The sequence below is a fragment of the Brienomyrus brachyistius genome, chromosome 2 (assembly GCF_023856365.1).
Source record: "Brienomyrus brachyistius isolate T26 chromosome 2, BBRACH_0.4, whole genome shotgun sequence".
NCBI classification, from domain to species: Eukaryota; Metazoa; Chordata; class Actinopteri; order Osteoglossiformes; family Mormyridae; genus Brienomyrus; species Brienomyrus brachyistius.
Window position 1 is genome coordinate 48890552 of NC_064534.1, and position 26301 is coordinate 48916852.

At 44.0% G+C, this 26301-nt stretch overlaps 2 protein-coding genes and 1 long non-coding RNA gene across 14 annotated transcripts in view; 2 read left to right on the top strand and 1 right to left on the bottom strand.

Annotated features, from left to right (window-relative positions):
- Nucleotides 1-6271, top strand: ccdc117 (coiled-coil domain containing 117). 3 transcript variants are annotated; one of them, XM_048980852.1, is made up of 6 exons: nt 1-140; nt 2352-2543; nt 3156-3206; nt 4415-4633; nt 4825-4971; nt 5194-6271. In XM_048980852.1, the coding sequence occupies exons 2-6, from the start codon at nt 2398-2400 to the stop codon at nt 5423-5425; spliced, it is 795 nt and encodes a 264-aa protein (XP_048836809.1). In that variant the 5' UTR covers nt 1-140; nt 2352-2397; the 3' UTR covers nt 5426-6271. The 3 variants fall into 3 exon arrangements, with proteins under 3 accessions (XP_048836809.1, XP_048836799.1, XP_048836791.1); XM_048980842.1 differs by lacking the exon at nt 1-140 and adding an exon at nt 507-634; XM_048980834.1 differs by lacking the exon at nt 1-140 and adding an exon at nt 533-735.
- si:ch211-102c2.8 (uncharacterized) overlaps nt 5501-26301 on the bottom strand; it is a 23905-nt gene continuing 3104 nt past the window's right edge. For 2 of the 10 annotated variants that reach the window (XM_048980527.1, XM_048980534.1), the window contains 27 exons: nt 25713-25756; nt 25504-25611; nt 24044-24940; nt 23770-23916; nt 22690-22797; nt 22041-22121; nt 21741-21825; nt 21332-21527; nt 21093-21167; nt 20894-20986; nt 19968-20063; nt 19452-19580; nt 16492-16623; nt 16163-16372; nt 12863-12925; nt 12361-12456; nt 11647-11727; nt 11199-11378; nt 10609-10740; nt 9934-10157; nt 9637-9763; nt 9377-9460; nt 9019-9230; nt 8111-8137; nt 7614-7686; nt 7171-7383; nt 5501-6782 (listed from right to left, as the gene is read on the bottom strand). In XM_048980527.1, the coding sequence (XP_048836484.1) occupies nt 6729-6782; nt 7171-7383; nt 7614-7686; nt 8111-8137; nt 9019-9230; nt 9377-9460; nt 9637-9763; nt 9934-10157; nt 10609-10740; nt 11199-11378; nt 11647-11727; nt 12361-12456; nt 12863-12925; nt 16163-16372; nt 16492-16623; nt 19452-19580; nt 19968-20063; nt 20894-20986; nt 21093-21167; nt 21332-21527; nt 21741-21825; nt 22041-22121; nt 22690-22797; nt 23770-23916; nt 24044-24940; nt 25504-25611; nt 25713-25725 (3936 nt within the window). In that variant the 5' untranslated portion in view covers nt 25726-25756 and the 3' untranslated portion in view covers nt 5501-6728. Of the gene's footprint in view, nt 6783-7170; nt 7384-7613; nt 7687-8110; nt 8138-9018; nt 9231-9367; nt 9461-9636; nt 9764-9933; nt 10158-10608; nt 10741-11198; nt 11379-11646; nt 11728-12360; nt 12457-12862; nt 12926-16162; nt 16373-16491; nt 16624-19451; nt 19581-19967; nt 20064-20893; nt 20987-21092; nt 21168-21331; nt 21528-21740; nt 21826-22040; nt 22122-22689; nt 22798-23769; nt 23917-24043; nt 24941-25493; nt 25612-25712; nt 25760-26301 lie in introns of those variants that run through there. The other 8 variants (XM_048980543.1, XM_048980502.1, XM_048980519.1 and 5 more) reach the window with 7 other exon arrangements.
- LOC125711710 (uncharacterized) lies at nt 11430-14112 on the top strand. The gene is made up of 3 exons (XR_007383094.1): nt 11430-11817; nt 12217-12396; nt 12817-14112. It is a non-coding gene; the product is annotated as an uncharacterized LOC125711710 (long non-coding RNA).

A 26301-nucleotide genomic window follows, 5' to 3' on the forward strand; every position in this document is an offset into this window, starting at 1 on the left:
CAGTTAGAGCTCTTCTGATAAAAGAGCATAAACTTCAACTGAAAGATACGAACAAATACGTAACGGAAAGTTTACCCCTGAACTGAAAGCTCGTCATTTACCAGATAAAGCCAATACACTATCTATTCATGGAGTGTGAGGTAAAGTCCGTGTAACGTATGTATAGTCAACAGAAATCGCACAGAAACTGAATAAAAACCTCGACACTAAAATTGGACAAGACACAGAAAAGCATATTTATAACCATTTAACCGTACAGTCATTTTCTAGTGGCAGGTCGACCTTCAAGGGCGAAATGACATCGGGAAAATAGAGAGAAACCTGCATAACGTATTCGGTTTCACCGAACCAATAACTACGGCGGTTAATCTGTAGCGTCACCACAAGAAAGTTCTGGACGTAACGGTCGTAAAAGTTTCCAAGAGAACTACAATTCCCACGAACCTTTCCGCTTGACTTTTCTAGAAGTGACGAGAGCCGCGGCGTTTGGGCCTACATGGAGAATCTAACGAACCAATGAGCGTGTAGCAAAATAGCAAGCTATGAGGAAGGAGTAACCAGCACCGGGGTTTAACGTTGTGTTGTATCTGAGGAGATTTTTTTTTTTTATTAAAACGCAGCTTGCTTATACCGGGTAATTTTCTTCTCATGAATATTTAGAATCTGTTAGAAAGAAGGGTTTTGCTACATTTTAAAATTTCTTTTCGCTTACCTGGAAACGAAATGTGTGCAGACGTTAGTATGTTTTTATTATTAGCATCTCGATAAACTATATTTGGTAGATTAAATTAGCAAAGATGGTTAGCTCTGTAAAGGATGTATGCGTGTTGTAGCACATTTTATGAGGATATGCATACTTAGCCGGCTAACCTTAAATTAAGTGTAATGGCTCAAGATTGTGTGTTAGCATACAGTGTTGACCAGCTAGACTTGGTTATTGCCAGCAGCTTCCAGGCACCGTGCATATCTGTCAAGCAAAACGTCCTTTTTAAAAGTGAAGACCTGTGTAGACCATCCAGTGTTTATATATGCCAGATGGTAATTCAATCAGTTGTTAAATGGTAAAAAACACAGTTCTTTAAATTACGATGGCTGCGATTTTAAGCGCTATGCGTCAAGCTCCAGAAACCACATTGATATGGATTTTTAATTATATTTGAGACTTGTTGGCTTGCATAGTTAGCTTATGTCTTGTGAAAGAAGGTAGGGTTAAGAATCACAGTAAAATAGCTTTACTTTTCTTTAATCGGGTGGTCATATCTGACATATTATGGATTCATTATTGTTCTGTTTTAATCCATTGTTTAATACAGTTTAACGCGTGGCTAGTGATGGTCATTATTTAAAAATGCCAGCTGTGTTTTTTTCCAGGCATTACTGATCAACTAACTGCGTCAGTTATACTTAAGCTAAGGTGTGGATGTTAGTTAAAATTTTACGTTATCTGAAGTCTTTCAGATAACCAAGACATTCCCTGGATGCACTACCGTGTGTGTCCTTGTATGGGGTTCGAAACCACGTGACAAAGTTCTCCGGGGGCCTGCACGCATAGCTGTTTTAAATGGCCCCCTGTGTCACTCCCATGCGTTCTTTCACGCAAATCTCCGCGAGCCTGGTTGGGTTACTGTCCCATTCATGGGTGTGCCTCATATGTGCTGAGAGAATCACGCTTTATTCATTTGGTTTTCATAAAATATGAAACATACATAGAATTTTTTGGCAGCTCAGTGTAGTCTCTGGAATAAATGTCAATTTGTTATTAAAAAGATGCATGGAAAAAGTCCAAAACCTCTTGGTTTTGTGTGTGTTGTTTTTGCTACTTTTATGAAATCTTAGAATTGTATAAGAAAGTTATCTTTGCACAAAAATTGCATGTGTTCAGATTTTGATAGGGATGAGCAATTTCAGTCCTTCTGGAAATATGAATTAGTTCTCTCCAGAAATTATACTCATTGGTCATCATATGAACAAGTACATGAACACTCTTTTGTTTTTTGTATGTTATTGCTGTTCTGTGAGATGCACAGATGAGAGCAATACTTGGGGTCAGTCATTGATTCCATGCCCCTGATGCAGTATCTAGGGTAAAGTGACATACAAGGGATCATTACTCTATTAACCATGGGATTTGAACCGGTGACCTTCTAAGCATGGGCAAAGTTCTAACTCACAGAACTAAACGCCAACTCTGGTTAGGGCCTTCTGCTACAGGCACTCAGAATTAATAAATAATATTAACGTATGTGGCTGTATAGTCACCCCTTTCTCAAACTAATTTTATAGCGTTTCACTTCAGGGCTTTATTTTTATAGCAGTTCTTCATCTCTAACAATTGATTCTCTCATCCACAGTGAAGGTACTTACGGCAGTGGCTGGAGACTCAGGCTCCGTATTGACATGCACAGGTCTGACACCTTCAGCAGTGAGCTGGGCTTCCTGCCGTCACTGTACCCCATCCCTGGGCTGGCCCACACCTCAGACATGAGGGTGACTAGGGGGGCCTCTGACCACAAGCACCTTACGGGGGTGTCAGTCCAAAGCTCGTGAGTGTCTCAGTCATTGTGTTTGCATATTTCTAAATCATACTTAAAAGTGCATGGTTTCACAGTAAATGTCCAAAAACATCCAGCTTTACTATTGAATAATTAACCCATAAAATGCTGGGGGGTACTCTGTGATACCTTCGAATCCCATCCCAGGCATATGCCCTATTCTGGCTGGGGCAGGCTTCAGACTTGCTACAACCATGTATTAGAAGCAGCTGCAAAATGGATAGATGTAGATTATCTGTTGATGATATCAGCTATAAAGTTTAATGCTCTGTTCAGTTTCCTTAAAGTTTGTGATGGGGGAGGGAGATCGGGAGTAGTATACTTTGCGTTAATCTAAGACTGTTTATCTATAGTTTTTGTATGTGTCTTTGTCTTTTTATGTGTTACCAATGATGAGCCGATAGTAACTCAGCTCAAACCTTTGTCATAGTTTTACACTGGTCTTTGCAGAAAGGCCTTAAATAAGTTTCCCGTTCTGCACTGCTTTCCGTGAGATTTTCCAAAACCTTTTTCTAGGCAGTAAAGTTTAGTTGTACAGTTGACTATCCAAGAAGCTCTCCTAACATTTGCCATTTTTTTTGTCACTTTTCTATGAGTATTTAGGAGCTGGGAGAAAAGATGTCTGAGAAAGCACAAGAGGAGAAATGTTGATGAGTGAGTAAGAGAAAAGAATGGGTGACGGAGCGGTTGTTAGTCTTTAATGTTAGTTTCTGAAATTCTAAAACACTAAACCCTATTCTGACAAAACTGTCAATTGCCAAAACTCAAATACTTTGACTTTTGTCAAAACCTTAAGCAGTGTTCACCTAGTCAGACAATCTGAAGATCTGATTTCACCCTTTTTGCAAAACTTTAAACACATTCTCATTCAACAAAGCACATTTTTCACTGTGACGAACATTGATGCAAAATGGCAAACAGGCTGCAAAAGTCAACTACAACTACACAATTGTCATCATTAAAACACAATAATTCAAAATTGTTCTTACACATTTCTCAACATCTGATGAAGCCAGTGAGTGATTAGAATAGAGAACACATGCCGGGAAAGAGTGCAAGTGCCATAGGTGAGATTATTTTTGATGTTAAGGTATGGATGGGTCACAACAGAGGATTCTTCTGTCTAGCAGGGAAGAACATTGCCAGTGATATAGATGAAGTTCTCAGTCCCGAATCAACCCTATGACATGTTAATGATGCTAAAATCAACATTTTTCTTTGACTTTGGCTGCCTCTCATTTGAATTTATTTAGTCCTTTACAGAATTTTTTTTGGAGTGCTGAATAATGCAGATTACACATTGCTTCATACAACCATTGTTATATACAAACATTTTTGCTAAATAAACTTTAACTACAGTTATGTGCAATTGATTTCCAGTTTTGCAGCCCAACATGCAAAAGATTATATCCACAGGGAACGTTTCTCTGCATGCTAGAAAGAGTTTGGCTAGTAGGGATTTCAATGTTTTGTTCTAGTGTGTCTGCTCAGTAGTGTTTGTGTTACCTGGGTGCATGATCTGAAAGCAGTTTTTGATTTTGAGCAAAGGTAAAATAGTTGAGTGGATTGATTTTTGCATGATGAGTTAAATGTAGCTTGAAAATTGGGTTTTGTGTTTACTGTTTTGAGAAAAGGATAGAAGGTCTCAGGAAATGAGCTTTAGCAATTCAGAAGAAATACAAGAAAATGCAATAAGTACTTTTAAGTAATGTTCTTTTGTGGCTTAAGTGTAGTGTGATTATTTTGTGTTTCTCTCTGTAAAGTCTAATTTAAAGGTTTATGTTACCTGACTGATTGTGAAAGTAGGTGGCTTTTTTGCATAATTCATTAATGAAGTTCTATATTGACTTTGTTACCCCTAGTGGTTGTAGTCCCAAAAGGAGGAAGTTGACAGGCCAAGCGCCATACTTGCCTTGGGGAAATACCAGCACTGAGCTTGTTCAAGTAATGCCTGCAAGCCCTCTGCCTGAACCCGCCCCGCAGTATCTGGCCTCCCCATCTGCACTTCCCTGCACAGAGGCTGAGGGTTCCTGCATGGAGGTAGAGGCAGCCCAGAGGCGCCTGCAGGAGATTGAAGACCGGTAAGCAAGGGTGACCCCTAGGGGACAGTGGAGGGTGGGGGTGGTTTTACAATGTGTCCATTGGCCATTTGAGTCATGTTCTATTTGTTCAGCCCACACTTGGTGCCATAATGCTTTTAAAAAAAATCTAAAACCTGTTTGGTTGTATAAATGATCCAAGCATTAATGTACCGTGTGAAAATGGCATACAGGATAACCCTGGAGGATGATGAGGATGAGGAAGACCTGGATGTGGATCAAACACAGAACCGACCAGTGCTAGTGATGTCAGACAGCCTGAAGGAGGGTCTGCAGCAGGGCCTGGGTGATATCCTCCCCCACACCGTGGCACAGTCAGTGTAAGTACTTTTTATATACAGCTTCCATTTTTTTACTATTTTAAGCTTTATGAATGAAGTTCAGGTAGATGTTCTACATTTTCAAAAATTAGTGCATTTACTGCAACAGCTGAACAGTTATTTTACAAATTTTACTGCTCTTGAAACCTTCCCAGTTTGATGTAGCTTAATTTGCTTCTTTTGCCACACTGTTCACTGTCTCTCTGCCCCTGCATCCCACAGAAGCCGTTCCTGCATGGAGTTGGTGTTATGGCGGCCCCCAGAGGAGACACTGCCGCGTAGGCTGAAGGAATCCCTGCATAGGCAGAGGAAGCAGGCGGCGTGCCGGCACACCCCCACCCCCATCCCCGTGCCCCCAAACCTAGATGCCACACTATGTGAACAAGAGCCCTCCGCCATGTTGTTCTGTAACCCCCAGGCTCAGGGCCCTGCTGAAGAAGACATGGAGCTGTAGAGGCCTGGGGGTGTTATTACCTCTATCCCCTCTCAGACCGAGCATGGGGGCCAGCCTGGGTTTTTCATACAGACCTGATGCTCAGTTAATTGCACTGTTTTGGGCCAAATAGATTCCCGGCGAGCCGGTCACCATGGAGTATCTGCTCAGCTGTTTCTGCTTCGCCTTTGTGGAAACTCCATCCGTTTGGGCCTCCTTCAGCGTGGCATTATGGGGTGCAGCAGACCTGAGGGACCACGCCATTGAACCCGATAACTGCACCCTTGCACCCGTTGTTGAAAGACAAATTCTCTTCGATCTGGTTTTTAATCCATATCGCGTACGCTTTCTGTAATCTCTTCAGCGACTCTGCTGTAAGTACGTTTTCACATGCCTTTGCTTACTTCATGCCTGGGTAAAATGCTATTGTGTTGGAGAGAATAGTTGGAGCTTCTGTTTAGTATTAATGAGGATTTTGTAAGTTGGTTTTACCGCATTCAAGGTAAGATGTGTCATTTGGTTTGCATTCTGCAGCTTTTAAAGATGCCCTTTTCCATTCAGCAATTAGATTGGTTAGGCTTAAATGTTTAAAAGAATGTTTCTATGGCATCTATTCGTAGGCTAATTTCAGTTTGTTACTGCTATTGGGGTAAAGCAAAGAGGTGAAGCTTACTGGAAGCTATTTGCATTGGGTTAGTAGGTCAGAGTCTTGCACTACAATGCAGAAAATGGATGGATGGTATTTTCTGTGGTAATGAGCTGTATGCCTGCCTTGCATCTGCTTTTGTACCCTGACAATGCTACAGTTTATTTGTCTTTGGTTTCGAAAATAAAGGACAGTGGTCATTTCCCGCTGTCATAACAGCAGTGTGGCTGGAAAGTGACTTTTGCACTCAAGAGTACGATAAGCACAGTGAAGACTGACAGTCCTTGTTCCCTTCCAAGGTATCAGTGTGACCATTGTCAGCACTGAACAGTAATTATTTTTTGCAATCAAATTTCATTGGCAAAAACGTAAATACAGTTTTAAAATGTCTTTTCATTATCAACATGAATCTGTATGACAAAATTATTATGAATTAAACAGATATGCACTAACTTCCTGCATGACACTGTGATTGATTGCTGCAAAACTGAATGCATCCAGATTCATTTGTAAAAGAGCAGTTACCTAACCCACCTTGCACTGCAGCCTTCAGAGCAGCATGCACTGAAAGGTGAAGAACTTCATGCATGGAGTGTTAGGGCTATGAAGCGTAATCTGATGAGGATCCTCAATTTGTCTGTGTTTTTCTAGGACGACTGGTGATTGGTGGAGTCTGTATCAACTCGGGAGCATCCTAGTGTAGGATCGGTTCTTCTCCAGTGCTGGGGAAATCTGCTGGCACCAAACACAAGTATTAGTGTTGACTTCTATCACAAGTAGCACTAAATAAGCTGGTTGGTTAGATGTGTACAAACTGAAGCCGGTTATTTCGTCTATAAATGCCAGGAGAAAAAACTAAATCTTGAATAATGAAACCTTGTTCCTCAAAGAATTTGCTTGCTTTTTGCCCAGGTGCATGGAAGTTGTTATGGTGGCCTAGTGCTAAGTTAAGTAATTTAGGAGGGTTTCCTTATTCTGGATGTTACCAATACATTATTTCATGACTAAACTAGGTTCACTTTCGACATAACAGATGGATCATAGTTGCAAATCAGAGTCAGGGGAAAACCACAGCACTAAGAGGGGCAGCGATGGCTGCAGTCATTTGGAGGGTACACACCGTCTCCAGGTAGGAGCCCGCCAGGTCTCCCGCCGTGGCCCGATGTGCAAGCGTGCTGGTGTGGGCCCAGCTTTCAGAGCGGAGCTGCCTGACTCGCACTCGCAGGTGCTTCAGCAACTTCAGGGAACCCAGGCCTGGGGCAATAGGTACACTACAGGGATCGCTGAAGAGGAGGGATGGCGATGAAGCAGAGCGCAGGCCTGCAGGCCCCTTCTGCTCCAGTGACAAGGAGACAAGGAACACAGTATGGTGTCAGAAGTACACTGTAAGGGTTTGGTGTGTGTTTTTTTACATAGCCCTTCACGGTAAACAGGATTAATCTGAATACCAAACAATGCAGTAGTTTCATTTGTCATTATCAGGACCATTATTTGTTCTTGTAGTAGGTGCAGTTAACTGAAAAATATCAGAACAGAGCACGTGCATTTCAGCTAGATGTTTACCATGGTGAACCTCATCTCATCATCCCACCACTGTAGCTGCGTGTATTTTTCCACGTTGGTCCTTGGGATTCTCCTAGAACAAAAATGCGGCGTTAGCAGTCCTGGAGGACAATGCATGTTGCCACAGCAGCCACAGACTAACCACAGGACACACTAGGATCTAGGATGCTCTACGGCAGGGGTTGCCATCCTCTTCTCAGGGAGCCCCCGCCAATCCACATTTCTGCTCTGTTCTACCTGCAGACCCCATTCAGCCAATCGACTGCTCACTCGATCAGTTTAGCAGTGAGGTCTGGTTGAGGAAACCAGAAAAAGGAACAGCTGAGGGTGCCCCAAGGAGACGTGTGGAAACCTCTGCTTCATGAAACTCCAATATAATAAAGCAGTAATTAGCGTTATATATTCAACAATTTCAATATGGACTGGAGCTAGATCCCACTATCTCTACCCCTCTACACCACAACTCCGGCTGGCGCCCCAGTGATGAGACTCATTACCTCTCCTTTAGCAACTCCATTTTGCATCTAGAGGAAGTAGATTCTACATGTGAAACAAATATCACAATACAACCTTTCTAAACATTCATAAGCATTAATCTTCTGTTCATGACGTTTATCTTAAATTTTATAAATTAAACAATAATCATAAGTTAAAATTTACATTAATTCTACATTAACACTACAAGTCCTCATATAAATACATTCCCACATACATTTTATATAACAACTGTGCAATACTGCAAATAATTTCATAATACATAAGATAAGAGTCATATAGTTAAAGGCCGACAAAGTTAATGTATTCAAACAAATTGTACATATTGGACCAGTTTGCCCTGGCCCAGGCAGCACAGGGCGGGATGCCAGTCCATGACGAATCACAGACACATCATACACTACAGGCAGTTAGAGAGACCAATGAACACAATCACGCATCCTTGGACTGCAGGACGACACCAAACTGCCTGGAGGAAACTCGCATAACAAGAGAAGAACAAGCAAACTTCACACACAGCAGAGGGGCAATTCAAACCCCCAGTCCTGGAGGTGTGAGGCAACAGGACTACCCCAGTCTAACCTATATTAGTCATAATTTGTAATTTAGAGTTAATCGTGTGTTTCACATATGTAAGCTATGCTTTATAGACATTGTTAGGATCTGTTACTCATTAATACAAATGTCCCTGTGCACTGGTTTATGTGACCTAGCAGTGCTTCCTTCCACATTGACCTTATTTACAGGTGTGGATTCATGCTGGGTCTCATTATGCTTTTACTTAAACTTTGATCTATTTCGCTTGGTTGCCTCCTGTCACTGTTCTTCAGGGCCAGTCTGCTGGTCCCGGCCCTGATTTCCTGGGTCTCCCTCCTAGCTGGGCTGCTGTGAAGCTTCTGCCTTTCCTCACCTTTCCAGCTCGGCCATCATCTCTTCCTCAAATTTGTGCGCCAGCCGAGCCGTGGTTTGCTCCTTCCAGTGGCCCATGTTCCTCTGCACCTCCCGCAGCTCCTCATCTTTATCTTGTAGCTGTCGCCGTAGCGATGCGATCAGACCACCCTCCTCATGGCTGCTGCTGCGTAGCCAATTTCTCTTCAGACTGCTGAGCTCTTCCATGTGTTCCTGCATGGATCACCATAGCAACCACATCAGCCTCTCCACCTTCATCAAGCTAAAGACCAACAGGTCAGATGTTCATGGCCTCCAGGTCGCCACAGCGGTCAGTATACAGTGCAGAAGTTCTTTATGCAGCCATAAGGCATGCATACCTGAATCAGATGCTCCCTTAGTGAGGTCAAAGTCTGCTCCTTCTCCTCTGCGAGCAGGTCCCTTTGTCTCTGCAGCTCATGCTCCTGAGCCAGAAGGCGCACACAAACACACACAGACATGGAAACAGCCATAAACGTTTAGAAACGTTAAATGATTTTAAAATGAGAAATTTGACCTTAATCAGTACCACGGCAGAGGAAACGTTAGCAGAGCAGTGCGTTACATCAGACCGGTTATGAGAACATGAACAGAGCTGTACCTTATCTTGCATCAGACGCTGTGCGGCCGCTCTCTGCGAGTCCAGCTCCTGCCGCAGGTGGGAGATGAGTGCACGGAGCTGATTGCCCAGTGCCTGCACTGTGTGTACTGCCTGGGCCACTGTAGGACTGAGCAGAGCTCCCCTCAGCACAGAGCGCACTGCATGCTGTCCACTCTCCACTTTCCTCAATTAAAAGGTTCTAGGCAGTCTGATTTTGTAACTGGCTGCCAGCATTTGTATGCTAATCATGCAGTTTTGAGTTCATTTGTGTGTGACTGACAGCAGCTTCAGGATTACCTGCTCTGGAGGTTTACAGCACCCTCTGTAGGCCCAAGAACCTCCTGCAGGCGCTGACATTCCACCCCAAGTGCCAGAGCCAATTCCCTGTGCTGCTGTTCCACCTTGGCTGCATCCTCCTCTTGAGTCTGTTTACACTCTAATAGCACCCCCTGCAGGCCACTGGCATCTACCTTGGCCCGCTCCAGAGCCTTCTGTAGCTGTCGCACCTCCCTCTGTCGCTCCTGAGAAGAGTAATTTGCAGTCAGGTTCAATCAACAAATGCCTATAGCAGGATTCCACAATTCCAGTCCTGGAGGGCCAGTATGCAACACAGTTTGCAGATTTCCCTGCTCAAACACACCTACTAAACCTGATAATTAGCTGATCAACATTTGAGCAGGGAAACCTGCAAACTGTGTTGGAAACTGGCCCTCCATTATGGGAATCCTGGCCTATAGTGTTATGGTATTCAAATCACTGCAATATCATTCTGTACCACCAGATGGCGGTCACCCTCTGCTCATTCATGAACTGCTTATCCAACTAGGCTTTAGTGATCATAAGACATTAAAGCCAGGGCACACTCTATATATGCACCTGCCCATATGTTACATCATAATACAACTATATACAAACAGGTGATCCTGACTGTGACTGACTGCAGCAGTTTGTCTTCTTGTCACTCTCTCTGACCTTTTCTGCATGTCTGGACAGCCTCTGCAGCTCTGCCTGCTGCTCTTCCATGAAAGTCCTGCGCAATTCGGTCAGTGCGGATGTCTGCTCCCGACGCAGCCGCCACCCCTCAGCTTCCAGCTCCTGTATTCCCTGCCAAGGATACACCCAAATATACCCCCGGAACAGTGATTAGTGAATGTCATGGGGAAAAGAAGTTTGCTTCGCTCTGCAAAGTGTTTAAAAGTCAATAGAGAGAGGATTTCAGGAAAAAAAGGAGCTTGTCTGCAGGAAGGCATAGAAACCGAAGGATCGAGGGAGCAGCGAATCTTTCACAGAGAAGCTACAGATACAGAAGATGAACCTTAATGAGTGAAAGGCAGAGGGAAGAACAGGGACAGAGGAACAAAAGCAGATTCACACTGGAGTGGTGGGAGTGCAGTGGGTTAGGAGTCGGTTACCATGGTAGCATCACCATGACAGCCCATGGTGTGTGATGAGAGCCCATGGTGTGTGATGATAGCCCATGGTGTGCGATGATAGCCCATGGTGTGTGATGATAGCCCATGGTGTGTGATGATAGCCCACGCCCTGTCCCCATCTGAACTCACACGCTGCAGCTGGATGATCTGCTTCTGCTGACTCAGGACATTCCTCTGCTCTCTCTCGGCTTCCTCTTTCGCTCTCTCCACCGCCTGCCGGTCTTGCTCCTTCTCTAAGTCTTGCTGCCTTTGGATCTCCTCCTTTTCTGTCTCCCACTTCTTCTGCTCCTGTTGTACGGCTTGCTGAAGCTTGGGGCAGTAAGGGCCGGGGGGGGGGGGGGGGGGGGTAAAACACTACATACCCACCTTGGGCTATGTGATAAATCTTTTGCAGCCAGTCAGTGAATAGCTCCAAGTACTCAGAAAGTTACCTGCTATCTGTAAATATCCCACTGGTGAGTCATTTTGTCACTATGTGTGTGAGTGTAAGTGTGCCCACTAATAGTGGACTAACAGCCATTTGTTGGTATGAACCTTCCTTGTTCCCAGTGTCTGCTGGTATGGTCTGACTGGTTACCATTTCTCGAGCCTCCATCTGCAGCTCCTCCACCCGCTGCTCCTGGGCCGCTACCAGCTTCTTCAGCTCCTCATCTTTCAGCTACAATGACATAGGAGCTGGACCTTATGAAACGACTTGGGGTTGGATTGACCTCCTCTCAGCCACAACACCATCCACTCACGCTCAGAGGTCAGTGAGTTTCAATGAGTGAATCACACTGGGTGTTGGTACACCCAGCTATAAAGCCACAGATAATGCTCTAAAACTTTGGCGTTGGCTGGTTTATAACCTGCAGTGTCACACTATCAAATATACTATGGATAATGTCACTCAAAGCCCAATGACATTTAACTTATTTAGTAGACACTAAAAAAAACCAAAGTGACATTGAGAAAGCAGTCAGCCAGCCCCCAAAGCAATTGGGGTTAAGGGCCTTACTCAAAGGCCCAACAGTGACATCATTCTGCTGACCACAGGATATAAACCAGCACAGTGGTCTAATCTGCTGAGCTATACACCATGTCCATTTCCTCATTAAAATAAAGGTTTCACAATTTCAGTCCTGATCGCTGTTTTGTTTATCTCCAGGTCTCTCTTTTTAGCATCATTTTATGGCTGTAACCCTGGTGACATTTGGTCCTGGCTTTCCCGAATCCTTAATGTCTGCGTGACAGTTTAGCGTGAGGGTAGCTATGGAACACAGACAGAGTTGCGAGTGCCTGAGCAGCTGACCTGCATGCAGCCGCGTAAGGCCTCCATGTGCTGGTGGTGAGTGAGAGCCTGTTCCCTCAGGGTCTTCAGCTGTGCCTCCTCGGCCTGACGCCGGACCTGCACACAGCGCAGGGCATGAGCTACGAGGAGCCGTACAATACGACCTTCCTAGAAATACACCTCATAGCATCATAAATATAACAGCTCAAAACACCATAAACATAATGGCTCATAACATCATAAACATAACAGCTTGTAAACATTTCTGAGAGCAGTGCAGCTCAGAACATTTACTGCTACAAAGAAAGATGGTAAAAACTTCACAGGATGACTATCTGACCATTTCTTATGACAGTTAACATGAACATTTATTTTTAGTTATGATGTAAGAAAAAATAAATTTTGAGATGAGAAATACATCCAGGAACGCTGAAATAAACAAATCTTATAAGGAAATTCCCTTTGGATGTTTTACAGGGGTGAGATTCACGGAAGCCTAGGCCTTACCTGCTGAAGGCCTTACCTGCTGAATTTCCTGTTCCCTAATAGAAGCCTGCTCAGATTTCAGCAGCTCCAGCTTCTGCTCCTAAAGACAAATGCACAGTCATCGGCGTCACGTGTACAGTCACCTCTGTCACAATGGGCACCGTCACATGTACATTCATTGGCGTCGCAGCTATCGTTGTCACATGTACATTCATTGGCGTCGCAGCTATCGTTGTCACATGTACAGTCATTGACATCATAGTGGGCACCTTTACATACAGTATACAGTCATCGGCGTCACCATGTGCAATATCACATATACAGTCATCGCTGTCACAGTGTCCAACGTCACATGTACAGTCATTGCCGTCATAGTGGGCACCAATCACATGTTCAATCACTGCTGTTACAGTCAGTACCGTCACATGTACAACCCTCGCAGACACATGTGTATGGGTCAATGATGTGATACTAATTTTTTTTGTCTGTTTTTGTTAAATTTAAAAATGTTAAAAATGAAAAAATGATTGAAATGATCATTGAAAATGAACTTCAAAACTATCTGCATACATACTTTCTTGAGGGCCTAGTCTAAAATTTCTGGTTTTAATCAATTTTGAGAGAATATTTGATGGACGATGGCAAGAATGTCAATGTGGTGTAATCGTAAAAACTTTGAACCAAATAAGTTGTTTTAAAAAGGTAAAATTCTCAATAACACACCCTTTCGATTAGTTTGGTATAAGCTTACATTAGAACTATTTAATGGGGAATAAAAGTAGCAGAACCCCTTTGTTCTGAATATCATAATTAATTTGGGTAATCATGTTGCTCAGGTTAACGTCCAAGTGTCAAGGTGGTGAAACCGCCATTCGAGGAGCTGTTTTATTCATATGATGCATGAAAATACTGTGACAGGTAATAATATCACAGAGAAGGACCCCCGGTGACCGTAACTGCTACATGCCAAGGTTATTAACTCTTATTAAAATATCAGATAATTTGAGATTTTTAGGGTATGGTTGGGTCTGCCTAGGTTTAAATGTCAAGAGGAGAACACTGACAATTCATCATAATTATAAAAAATTGTATTTACTTTAAAAATATGTCAGAAATATTCACACTAAGGCCACATGGTTACATTGGTGTAAATGATAATGTGTTAAAATTGAATTTAAATTGAATTGTCAAATGGGGTAACCAATTACAAGCCTCTCTATTTTACAACAAATATTAGTAGCTTATTATGCTGATTAAATGTAATATAAACCTACCATGTGGAACTATTTTGAAGTGTTCAGTGTTGTATTTTTTGAAAAAGTGGTGATTTATCTGCAACTTTATTATCAAAGCTCTATCAAAATCATTACGTTGCACAATCCTGGTGTTTTGGAAATGTTTATCTTCAATGTATATTTGTATTCCATTTACTTACAAATTTAAGCAACATATAATGTGATATATGTTCGTAATTTCATAATGTAGCAGAATCAAGTGGGTGAAGGGTGACAGTTGAACATGAACAGCAGTTTTAAAGACTCAGTGATAATTCAGTGATAGGATAAATGGAACCCTAAGACAAAAAAATGCATCTGTAAAAAACACTTTACTAAATTTCTGCTATTTCATAATTAATACAATAAATGCCAGTTTCAAGCAAGGATAACGAGTGAACGCCAATCCTGCTGCAAGGGTCAGTTACCTTGACAAAATGCATGAAAGGCAGTTTACTAACAGGTACACACAGTCACACAGACACACACACAGACAGAAACACACACACATGGACAGACATGTCTCTACCCAGATTCCTTCTTGCTAGATATTTTTCTTAACTGAAGTCATGACTGATGTCATGGTTCTCAAGCATGAAAAGGGTGAACTGCCCATCCAGGCTGGGGATGAGTTACTGTCTTAAGTGGAGGAGTTTAAGTATCTTGGGATCTTGTTCACGATTGAGGGAAGAAGGGAGCAGGAGACTGACAGGCGGATCAGTGCAGTTTTTGCAGTAATGTGGATGCTGTACTGTTCTATTATAGTAAAGAGTGAGCAGTTAGAAGGCAAAGTTTCTGATTTACCAGTCAATCTACATTCCTACCCTAACCTATGGTCACAAGGATGAGATCATAGATACAAGCAGCAGAAAGTGTGAGTTTCCTTCACAAGGTGTCTGGGCTCAGCCTTACAGAGAGGGTGAGGAGCTCAGACATTCAAGTGGGGTTCAATGTAGAACTGCTGCTCTTCCACGTTGAAAGGAGCCAGTAATGGTGGTTTGGGGATCTATCTAGGATGCCTCCTGGACAGCTCTCTGGGGAGATGCTTTGGGCATGTGCAACTGAGAAGAGACCCCGAGGTAGACCCAGGACACATTGGAGAGGTGACATCTCTCAGCAGGCCTCAGAGGTGGAGGAGGTGGCTGGGGAAAGGGAAGTCTGGGCATCCCTGTTCAGACTACTGCCGCCATGACCCAGCACCAGAATAGCAGCAGAATATGGATGGATGGATGGATGAAATCTCAATAGAAGACATGGATTCACAATTCCTGTATTTAGATGGTTTTCTACATTGAAGTAAAAGAAAACATCAGATTCAGCTGTACATGCTGGCTGTCATGCTTAATTTTCAGTATCAATTTATTCAACAAACAATGGCATTTGATTTTAGAAGCAACATGGTCAGGTGGTGTAACCTGTTTGCATAACTTCATATTTTTCATAAAATTAGGATAACATATAGGAGAATAAATGTGGAATCAAATGTAATTCTCTACTGCAGTGTAACATGTTTTGGTAACAATTATCACATAATTTGTCAAAGATTATTAAGAAAACAGGTGTTTTCATCATTTGCCCTGTTCATTATTGCAAAAATGCATACAATTTAAATTTAGAGATAATCCTAATGAAATCGGGTTTTTTTGTGATTATTTTTATGTGTCTACTTACATACACTTTGGGTTAGTAAAATATGTAATATTTCTCATTCTTTTGTGGTTATATCATTTGGATATGTTCAGTCTTACCTTTTGTAAAAAGTGGTGCTAATTCATTTCAAATGACACCCAACATGAATACAAAATGTGTATTTTAACAAATCTGATGCATGCTTTCCGTAAAACAAGTTTTTAAAAGATTTTTGAATTGCTCATCTTGCCGACCCTTATTTGTCACTGACCTCACACACACACACACACACACACACACACACACAGACATAGTGACAACTGACCAAGTTACTTTCGTATGTTTTTACCAAAGTAGCAGACATCCAACACACTTTTCATTACATCACTAGCAGATTCACTGATCTCAGCTGTGCTGACCCCCTGACCCCTGACCTTTTCCCTTTGCGCCTGCTCCCATGTCTCCCTTAGCTTGGCAGACTGCTCCTCCCTCATGGTCCGGATCTCGGCCTTTGCCCCCATCAACTGCAGTTCCTTCTGGGCCATGACACGCTCCAACGCCTCTGCCCAGCCTACCTTCTCCTCCAGGGCCAACTGCAGCCCCTGCAGTTGAGCCTCCAGGGTCTGCTCTGACCTGCCGGGTACCTGTGGGAAGGAGAATTTGGATGAGAACACAAACAGTGTGAAGATGCTGCCTGGAGATGAAGGTCTACAGAGAGCGTTGTGAGCTGGGGCAGCTGTGGGTTTGAAGGCGATATGGATACCGGCTGGTTCTCTTGCCCCTCTTGCCGTGTCGATCTGCCTCGGAGCTGCTCCTCCAAATAGGAGCATCTCCCCCTAAGGGCCTGCTCGCTTTCCACATGCAGATCCAGCTCCTGCTGCATCTCCTCCAAGCGCTACCATGCACAGACACACAAGACTGTCACTATATAGTGCACACACATATACATACATACACACGTTTGCATTCATATCTTTGTGGGGACTCTCCATTCATTTCTATGTGAAAAACCCTAATCCCTACAGTGACAACATTTACCCCTACTAAGGCTGAACGATTTAGTGATTTTACAGTAAATCGAAATCGCGATATGAAACCACACAATTTGGCAAAGGCCGCAGTTTAGGACATGCATTATACAGGATGTCTGACCCAGGGTTTAAGACTGTCATCAGAATAGTTTTACAAATTCATGCCATCCACCTTGTGAGACAGTCATTCTCACCAATCGGAAGTGCCGTGCTCTTCATGTGACAGTCATGTTCACCGATCAGAAGTGGCCCAAGGTGACTGCATATACGCCCACAAACAACAAATGTGAAACCCAAAAAAAAAGTTTTGCGGTGCGAAAAAATATTGATTCCGCTGTTGAATCAATATTAAGTGAACTACCTTCCTATTTCATGGTCAGAGATTGTTTACAGAAAGGTCCTATTATTAGGGGTCCAGGCAGCCTTAGCCGCAGGATTGCTATTGTTTTTGTGATAATCGTTTTATGTTTGATTGTTCTCTGCTAAATTTAAAAAGTGATAAATACATGTTAGAATACATGTCTTTAAGTTCTCCTCCTTGCATAAAAATATAGACCAGTTAATATTTTGATGGTATCTCGTGGTAGTGCTGCGTCATACATTTTAAATCTATTACTCACCGAATACTGAACTGAAGCTTGACTTATAAAAAATTTAATTGCAAATCAAAGAGCCATCGCAATATCTGTCCGAAAAATCAAAATTAGGTATTTTTCCCTTATGTTTAATTACGCAGGCCACGATTATTGACACTCCTGAAAATTGAACACAATACCATGTATTGTACCTGATACATGTTTCCCATTTTAATTGTACATCTTTGAATTGATTGGAATGTGCAGGAACCTTCAAGCTGTAATGCATGACTTCCAGATTAACTGGGGTACAAACATGAAGTGACACAGAGCCCAAATTTTCTTAGCCATCCATCAACATGGGAAAGATAAGAGAACATACAGACCAAATGAGGGAGAAGTGTGTAGTGTAAAATAGCTACTCGCCTGAAAATGCCCATTTCTACTACTAGGGCAATTATAAAAAAGTGGACAACAACTGGAACTGTTACAATCCTGCCTGGAAGAGGAGCCAAGTTCATTTTCCCCCACATACAGTGAGGAGAATCATAAGAGAGGCCAAAAAAATCCCCAAGGTTCATGGTTGGTGAATTACAAGACCAAGTAAAATCTACAGGTTACTGTGTCTCAGAAAAAAGCATCTGACACCACATTCATACTAACAGATTATTTAGAAGTTATGGCAGAAAGAAACCTTTTCTGTCAGCTAACCATAAACATAAGCGCCTGAAACACTACTACAATTTTAACTGGAACTAAATTCAATGGTCTGATGAAACAAAAATGGAGCTTTTTGGCAATAAACATTCGAGGTGGGTTTGGCGTAAAAAGAAGGATGGCTATAATGAAATGAACCTTATCCCAAATGCAAAATATGGTGGCGGTCCTATGATGTTATGGGGCTGTTTTTCCTCCAAAGGCCCTGGACTCCTCGTTAGGGTACATGGCACTATGGACTCCATGAAATACCAGGACATTTTAAATCAAAAATTTGGCTGCCTCTGCCAGGAAACAAAACTTGGGCCTTCATTGGATCTTCCAACGGGACAGTGATACTAAGCACATGTCCACATCAACACAAAAATAGTTCGCTGACCGCAGAATCAAGCTTCTGCCATGGCCATCTCAGTCCCCTGACCTGAACCCCACTGAAAACCTGTGGGCTGAGCTGAAGAGGAGAGAGCACAAGAGAGGGCCGAGGACCATGGATGATCTGGAGAGATTCTGTAAAGAGGAATGGTCTCAGATGCCCTGCTCTGTATTCTCCAACCTTATAAAATGTCAGAGGAGACTCAGTGATGTTATACTGGCAAAGGGAGGCTGTACAAAGTATTAAAAGCAGAGGTGAAAATAATCGTGGCTCATGTGTTTTTGTTTAATATAATTATTTCCTGATGTGGGATTTGTTTTTCTTTCAATTAATTTATTTTAATGAAAGGTTGGATGTTTGTCATTTTTTCAATGTAATATGAAAATACTTCACAGAAAGGTGGGTTTTTTCTAACCCTTTTTTACAAATCTTTACAAGAGGTGCCAATAATTGCGGAGGGTGCTGTACATGACTGCACACACACACACACACACACACACACACACACACACACACACACAATGTTGGTGTACCAATCTAAATGGAGACCGTCCATTTATTTCTATGGGAGAAACCCTAATCCCAATCACGACACCCTTAACCCCTACCCAGCCCTAACCTTAACCATAAGTAACCAACCCAAATACAAGACCTTTCGCATTTTTACTTTTTTGATTGCATTCACAGATTTTTTTTTATAAAACTAAGGTTATCCAAATGGGGACCTCAAAAGATGTCCCCAAAAGTAGGGAAGTTTCAGGTTTTACTACACTTTGGGGACAATTTGGTCCTCAAATGTGATCTATGCAAACCCCACCCCCGCCCCCACATACACACACACATTACAATGAACAATGAGGGTTTCCATGAGCAAAAGCTATCTGGGGGAGAGTTTGGGGGCCAGACAAAAATAACAGTTCTTTAAACAGAGGGACTCTGCAGGAGTTGTCATACAGTAAGTAAATAACCACTAAAGGCCGCTGTGCATTAACCCCACAGCCCGCCTGTGACGCTGGGGCCTCTTCACCTCCTGTAGTGCATCCACTTTGTCTCTGGCCTGGCGCTGTGTGGCAAACAGCTCTGCCTTGGCTCTGTGCAGCTGCCGCTCGGCCTCCTCCCTCTCCAGGGCGCTGGGCGGAGCATCCTGACGGGGATTCTAGTGCGTCAAGAAGCAACAGACCATTAGAGGAATTCATTATTCAGGGTTAGGGGTAGCAAGTAGCAGTCAGAAGCTGCACAACCTGCACTTAAATCCGGTTTATAAAATATGGATCCCAGATCATATTATCTACCCCTAGAGAGCTGATGATGGATAAATGCAATGATAATAATAATGATTTTTCAGTGATGATGTCCAGCCAGCCCAGACTGATTGTATAAAGCTCCAGTGCACCACAGTGTAACTGGTTCGTGGCTGCTGACTGGTTTTTAGCTGCGTAAGTTTACTTGATAATCTATCGCTGCATCATGGTTGAGCCAAATTACTACAAGTACTGTACAAATCTGCCATCCTGAGCAAGTGGACAGAAGGATTCCTCCCCACCTGCCTCCTCTCACTCAGACTGGCCTGCAGGTCCCGTGCCTCCCTCTCTGCCTGCTCCACTGCTGCCTGCACACACCTGAGCTCCTGCAGTGAATGCTGGGAGATGACAGTGATCAGAGAGGAAGGCACATGTGAGGAACGATGGAAACCCCTTGGTTATTAAGCCCATTTATAATATATATATATATAAAAAAGATGTTTCTAGTCACTATTCATGGTATAAATGATATAAAACACTCCTATGATGAATACTTGTCATAAGTCATTGGGGAATTATTGTTATATTAATTATTTCAGTCTGGCAGATCCTTTGATCAAAAGCAAAATAGACAAATGCTGTGTGTGTTATTCTAATTATTATATTGTGGGGACCAGATTTTTCCTGGTTAAGAGCATGTACAGAGTACAGTGCATTGTCGCACCTGCCACACCACCGCAAGGATGAGATCCTGAGTGCAGCAATGCGGTGGGTGATACCTCAGCACCACACTAGTCCAAAGGGACCAATGTCAGGTTTTTCCCCAGAGGCTGGAGAGCCAATCCTACCACCAACCCCCAAGGTATTCCCTGTAAGTTGGAGGACCTCCTTATAGGGTTGGATGTAGATTAACATCATACTCAGGACAAAGCAATTGCAGGTTAAGGGCCTTGCTCAAGGGCCCAACGGAGTAGAATCACTCTGGGCATTCGCGGGATTCGAACCAGCAACCTTCCAGTTGATCTCTAGCCTCAGAGCCACCACACAACGTGATAAAAAAAACCTGTAAAATGTCCCCACAAGAATAACTGCAACTTTATAATAATCTGTTAATTCAATTAACCATCACTGGGACTAGGGTTCTGCCCATGGAAATAAATGGACGGTCTCCGAAAAAGATATGAATACAAACCTGTGTGCGTGTGTGTTTGCTTGTGTTGTTCATTACCTCCTTCTTCTTCAGCAGGACATTGAGGGACAGCTCTGTTTCATGTAGCTGGGCTCTCCTCTGTTCCAGCCTTTCCTCCACTCTAGCGCAGTCCTTAAGCAGCACACAACAGCAATCAGTGAACGGCACCCTCTACTGGAGAACACTGATACAGGCGCACATTCTGACTTTACCTAAGTACTGATACAGTGGGACTTACCCTTCGAGGAGCACAAAGATCCCCCTCTAGTGGCAATCTGTCCAATCCAGCTCCCTCCTGCCATCCATCAGCCACCTTAGAGGGACGCGGTGACAGTTACTGAAACTCAGCATCTCTTGGATTGCTTATTTTATACTTACAAAACCCCGTTTCCCTTCATATGAAGATTCCCCTGCCTTTATTCATTAAAATAACACTGTGGCTGTGTAAATAACGAGATTTAAGAATGAACTGTTTACTTTTACACTGGAGAAATGCTCCCCCACGTCCTGTTTGGCCCGTCGTCTTAAGAGGACGCAGCTCTGTGTCCCCAGTTCCCCAGAGCTCTGTCCTGGGGAGGCATGCCAGGTGCTGTGCCCCCCCCTCTCCGGGCCTACATTAACACTATCCTCATCATCACATGGCAGCGGGATGTAGGCAGATATACCCCGAGTCCTAAGACAGAAACCAGCCAGTGATGGACAGGCAAAGTAATGATATTACAATTTATAATTCATTACTCATTCATTATGACTGCTGTCTTCAGCTATTTCCATCACCATCACTGGGGATGTACACTACACTGACAGGCCCGGCTGTTCCCTCCAAAATCGCACCACAAGACAGCGAGGCAGAGCGACTGTCTGTGACAGATGCTCTCATTCAGACCTGAGGGACCCCCTTTTGGTGGGATGGGACTTTCGGATCAGCCGGGTTCTGCATGAAGCCTCCCCACCGGACACAGGCACTCCCCCTGGTGGCATGTAGGAACACAACAGGAAACGAGGTTAGACATTGCTGCAGTGTAGAGCGCGTACCCACTTACCTGAAATAGTGTGAATGACTAAAATCCAGCACACCATCTGCCCCACTCATCTATTCCTCTGCGGCCTCCCTGGTTATTTCTGACTGCTCTGCATTCGGCATACCTGTGCTGTTTAACTAACCCGTACCTGCTGGGACACTCACCAGGTCTGGGCCTTTGACCCGGGATGTACGAGTCCAGGTGACTCTGGTCACAGCTCAGCTCACCTACCCGGATGCACCAGGCTGTAAAGTGCATGGGGACAGTGGGTGTGGTTTCAGGGGCAGACAGACCACTGATCACGCAAACAAAATCATGCAACATCCATCCATCCATCCATCCATCTTCTGGAACTGCTTATTTCATTTAGGGTCGCAGGGCTCTAGAGCATATCCTGGAGGCTATGAGCGCAAGGCAGGGAACAACCTAGGATGGGCTGCCAACCCATCTCACACTCACACACCATTCACACACTGACAGGCAATTTGGTAGCTCCAATTAGCCTCAGCATGTTTTTGCACTTCGGGGGGGGGGGGGGGGGGGAAACTAGAGAAACTCCACGACAAAATAGGAGGAACATGCAAACTCCACACACATGGAACCCTGGCAGAAATTTGAACGCAGGTCCCATAGGTGTGAGGCACCAGTGCCAACCACTGCACCACCATGCCGCCCTTAATGCAACATCATATACATTATTACAACATTAAGTGGTTTCTAGTTTGCTATCATCTTAATTAGAACTTTGCAGGTAATATGCACAGTCCAGAAGGCCGATGTGCCGTGATTGGCTGTTGAGGTTGCGATCAGCACCTGCACTGCTGGTGAGGGCACTGTGGAGGTGCTCGCGGACCTGGTCGGTTTGCACTGAGTCCAAGTCACTGTCGATGGTCACTGTGTCAAAGCTGGGCACTGGAACCCCTACAGAAAGTGCAGTGAACAATAAGCAATGAGCTGTCAGACCACATTCAATCATCAGACTCCCTTTCCATCTTTGAGATGTTGTGTAGCTGCCATGCGACCTTCTCCACTACCGCTTACACATGTGACTGGGCTTCTTTGGAAGCTCAGCCTAGCTGCACTTTGACACTTTCACGATTGTTTCATTGTAATGTGTTACCTGCCTTACCCAGCAGCTCCAGAGCAGTTGGGGTTAAAGATCTTGTTCAAGACCCCTCAGTGATATGCTTACCCTACTGGCCTGGGATTCAAACCCACAACCTTCTAAACACAGGCATAGATCCCACACTCATTAAATTACAAATTAAAATCCTTGTAAATTCAGTTTAAATATTTGTAAAAGTATTCATTACAAACATGTATACAATATATGTAACAAATTTTATGTTATTACTTGTATCACTATTAGCTAAGGAACAAACAAGCTTTATTGTATTTGCCACTTGTACAAGTACATTGGAACGCTTCTCTTTGCTGACCCTATCTCCATACTTTGGGGGGAGAGGGGGGGTCACAGTGCAGGGTCAGCTAATGTGCAGCACCCCTGGAGTGGGGGGTTAATTGCCTTACTCAGGGACCCACGGACATGTGACTGTTCTGCTGAGGTCAGGGCGTGAACTGATGACCTTCTGCTCACAGGCACAGACACTTAGCCTGCTGAGCCACTTGCCACCCCATTTCAGGTCCACCAAGATGCAGACAAAAGGTTTTAAATATAAAAACGTTTATTTTTGGGACTATGGTTCCAAAAATCTGTCACTGAGTCACCTGTCGGTGTAATTTCATCAACCATGGCAGCATCAAATAGATGCAGTTTGCCTAATTAAAGTCCTCTTTGAGGATTAATCATCTCCCTGCCAGGTGGTCACTGCGTTGTCACGACGCCGCAACGTTAAGATAACATTGTAAATGAACATAAGATAGTGTGTGCACCTGCCAGACACCGGACTTGCGGGGGTGCATCAGAAACTCCTTGACCCTCGTGGCCTCGCTCCTCTTGGGCCCCTGTAGTATTGAGACGGCACTGGGACTCTGTCAGCCCATCTCTGCTGCAGCTCCGGGGGGGCCCAGGCTCAAAAGCTACACCCCAGGAGCAGGAGAAAAAAAAACAGAGAGGGTTGTTGTTTGTGGTGGAGATGATGAGTACAAGGGTGCATGCACTTCTCTCAACACCAGAGGGCACTCCAGACCTCTCTGTGAACCATACCCATCTTACTCGTGACTGCAGGAGAGACCACGCTGTTGCTCACAAAAGAGGAGGAGTTACTCCTCAACCTTCCCACTGGTGAGGGATCCCTGGTGTCTTCACTCACTCCATCCAGTAGACTGTACCTGCGTAAGGTGCACTGGGCGATGTCTGCACCTCTAAGAGGGGATTTGGAAGGATGAGTGTGGTTGTTGGACAAGTCAAAGGTCACATCTGAAAATGGGGTCAAGCTATGGCAGGCTGAGGCTTTATACGTTGTCCCAGGTCCATCCGTCTCAGTATTGATGTCCATGTCACTATTCTGGTCATGGTCTTTGAGGGCCCCAGCATGCTCTCCTGATCCCACAAGACATGTGAACTTCGGGGTCGTGCACTTGGGGTTTGTCATGCAATCAATCCCCTTAGCATCAGGGGTTTCTCTGGCATTAGTTGCCAGATGATGGCGCTCTACCTTGTGTGAGAGGATCTTGGAGAATTCTGTGCGGATTGGATGAATCCCTCCTGAGGGGTGGGAATCACCCCCCGTTAATGTAAGGGGGGAGTAAGAAGGGCTCACATGCTTGCTCTGGTTGTAAAGCACCTGTAACCTGTCGCACCCTAATGTTTGTTCCTTGTAGTTCATCAGACATTCCTCCCCTGTGGTTCCTCTGTAACCCAAATCCTGTTGTGTGAGGGGATTCACCATCATCTGCTGGAACAGGGTGGCAAAGTCCTCGGTACGGATGCTGTCTGCAGCTCGAGGCGTCTCCACCTCGAACCCTGCACCATTGCTCCCAAGAAGCCTCTCCAGCCTCCACTTGCACTGCTCCTTCCTCGACTCTGCCCCATCCTTGTCCTCTTCTCCCATTATGGCACTCCTGTTTCCCAATTCCAACTCTGCAGGAGACACACAGTTGTCTGGAAGAAGGTGTAAGGCACGATGATTTATAAAGATGCAGTGGTCTCCTTCACCGTCACAGTGTCTTGCTTTACAGGTTCTAGTATCACTGTCAGGCAGTTTCCTGTCAGCATCACGCTAACATTAAGTGTCAATTTCCATAAGGAAAACTTTGCTCACATCTTTGTCCAGTACTTTAATACTTATTCTCAGCCTTATTCTCCCCTAAGACTTTTAAGCAGTGTAGCTAAATATTTTATTCCAGGGACCCCCCTACCCCTCCCAAAAAAAGCTGAAAATTTCAGCTTCAGCTAAAAGTACTACTCGGTTAAGAGGTCTGTCTGATCACTTATAGGTTTTCATCTATTTATAATTAAGAATGTTGCTGCAAAGTGGTTTATGATGAAAACACAAATTCTCAGGAAAAAGATGAATATTTTTGCCTGGGGTCTAACGGAAATGGGAGCATGGAAGGTATAGTTGGTTCAGTTAGAGTATTTAATTGAGTGGTTACATGCTTGATTGGCCTTAACTTGTGCGCTGTACGATCTAGAGGCTGAGTAACACTCTCACCCTGTCTCACCTGGGGAGGGGCCCAGCTTGGTGAAATGGGGAGATGTGATGGGCTCTTCAGCACTGTCCACTCCAGCTTCTGGACTCCCAGATGGACTGAGATGTGCTGTGGCAGAGACTGGAACACGTGGGGGAGGGGGGGGTAAGGTAAAGGAATGTTGGTGAATGAGGATCACTGCAACAAGACTCGACATCCATGAAAGGTGTCTAATTCCTTACCAGGAAAATGCATGGAGTCAGCAGCCTCGCATCTGGCTCCTGATCTGCTGAGACTCAAAAATAAAAGAAAAATCCTTTATGAAGAGGTGTGTCCAAACTTTACATCAAATGCAACTTTATGAAAATGATGCTGCGTTTCAGAAATAATGACCTCCCTCAGAGCAGTGGCCTGTGTGTCGGAGATTCTTTTCACAGAGAAGTGAAACCTAAAATGACTGATCAAAAAGTAGCATAATGAGTCCATCCCATTTTCTGCACCAAAAGAACCTGCGGGGCATTTGGTTTGAATTTCAGAAGATGTTCCAGATAGGAATGAAAATGAATGATGGGCTGCTATTACAGTACCTTCTCCGTGACAGAGAATATGCATGCAGTGTGTGGTGCTGAGACAGAAGGCTGTGGACAAGTGAATGTTAGAGTTTTGTTCAGTAAAACCCAAAGTCAATCCTGGAAAACCCAGGACCAGAATGTCTCCTAAGTAAGCCTACGTGACTGAGAAACAGCCAAATTCTCCAGTAATGATTACTGAAAAGTCTGCTCATGCAGTATAAAATCCCTGGTTTTAATACTCTCCATGTCAAAATCCTGG

Excerpts from the sequence above, each read along its gene's own strand:
- ccdc117 (XM_048980852.1), top strand. The coding sequence starts at position 2,398 with ATGCACAGGTCTGACACCTTCAGCAGTGAGCTGGGCTTCCTGCCGTCA. Across the intron at positions 2,544-3,155 it reads GGGGTGTCAGTCCAAAGCTC|GAGCTGGGAGAAAAGATGTC; the intron begins GTGAGTGTCTCA and ends ATGAGTATTTAG. Across the intron at positions 4,634-4,824 it reads CTGCAGGAGATTGAAGACCG|GATAACCCTGGAGGATGATG; the intron begins GTAAGCAAGGGT and ends AATGGCATACAG.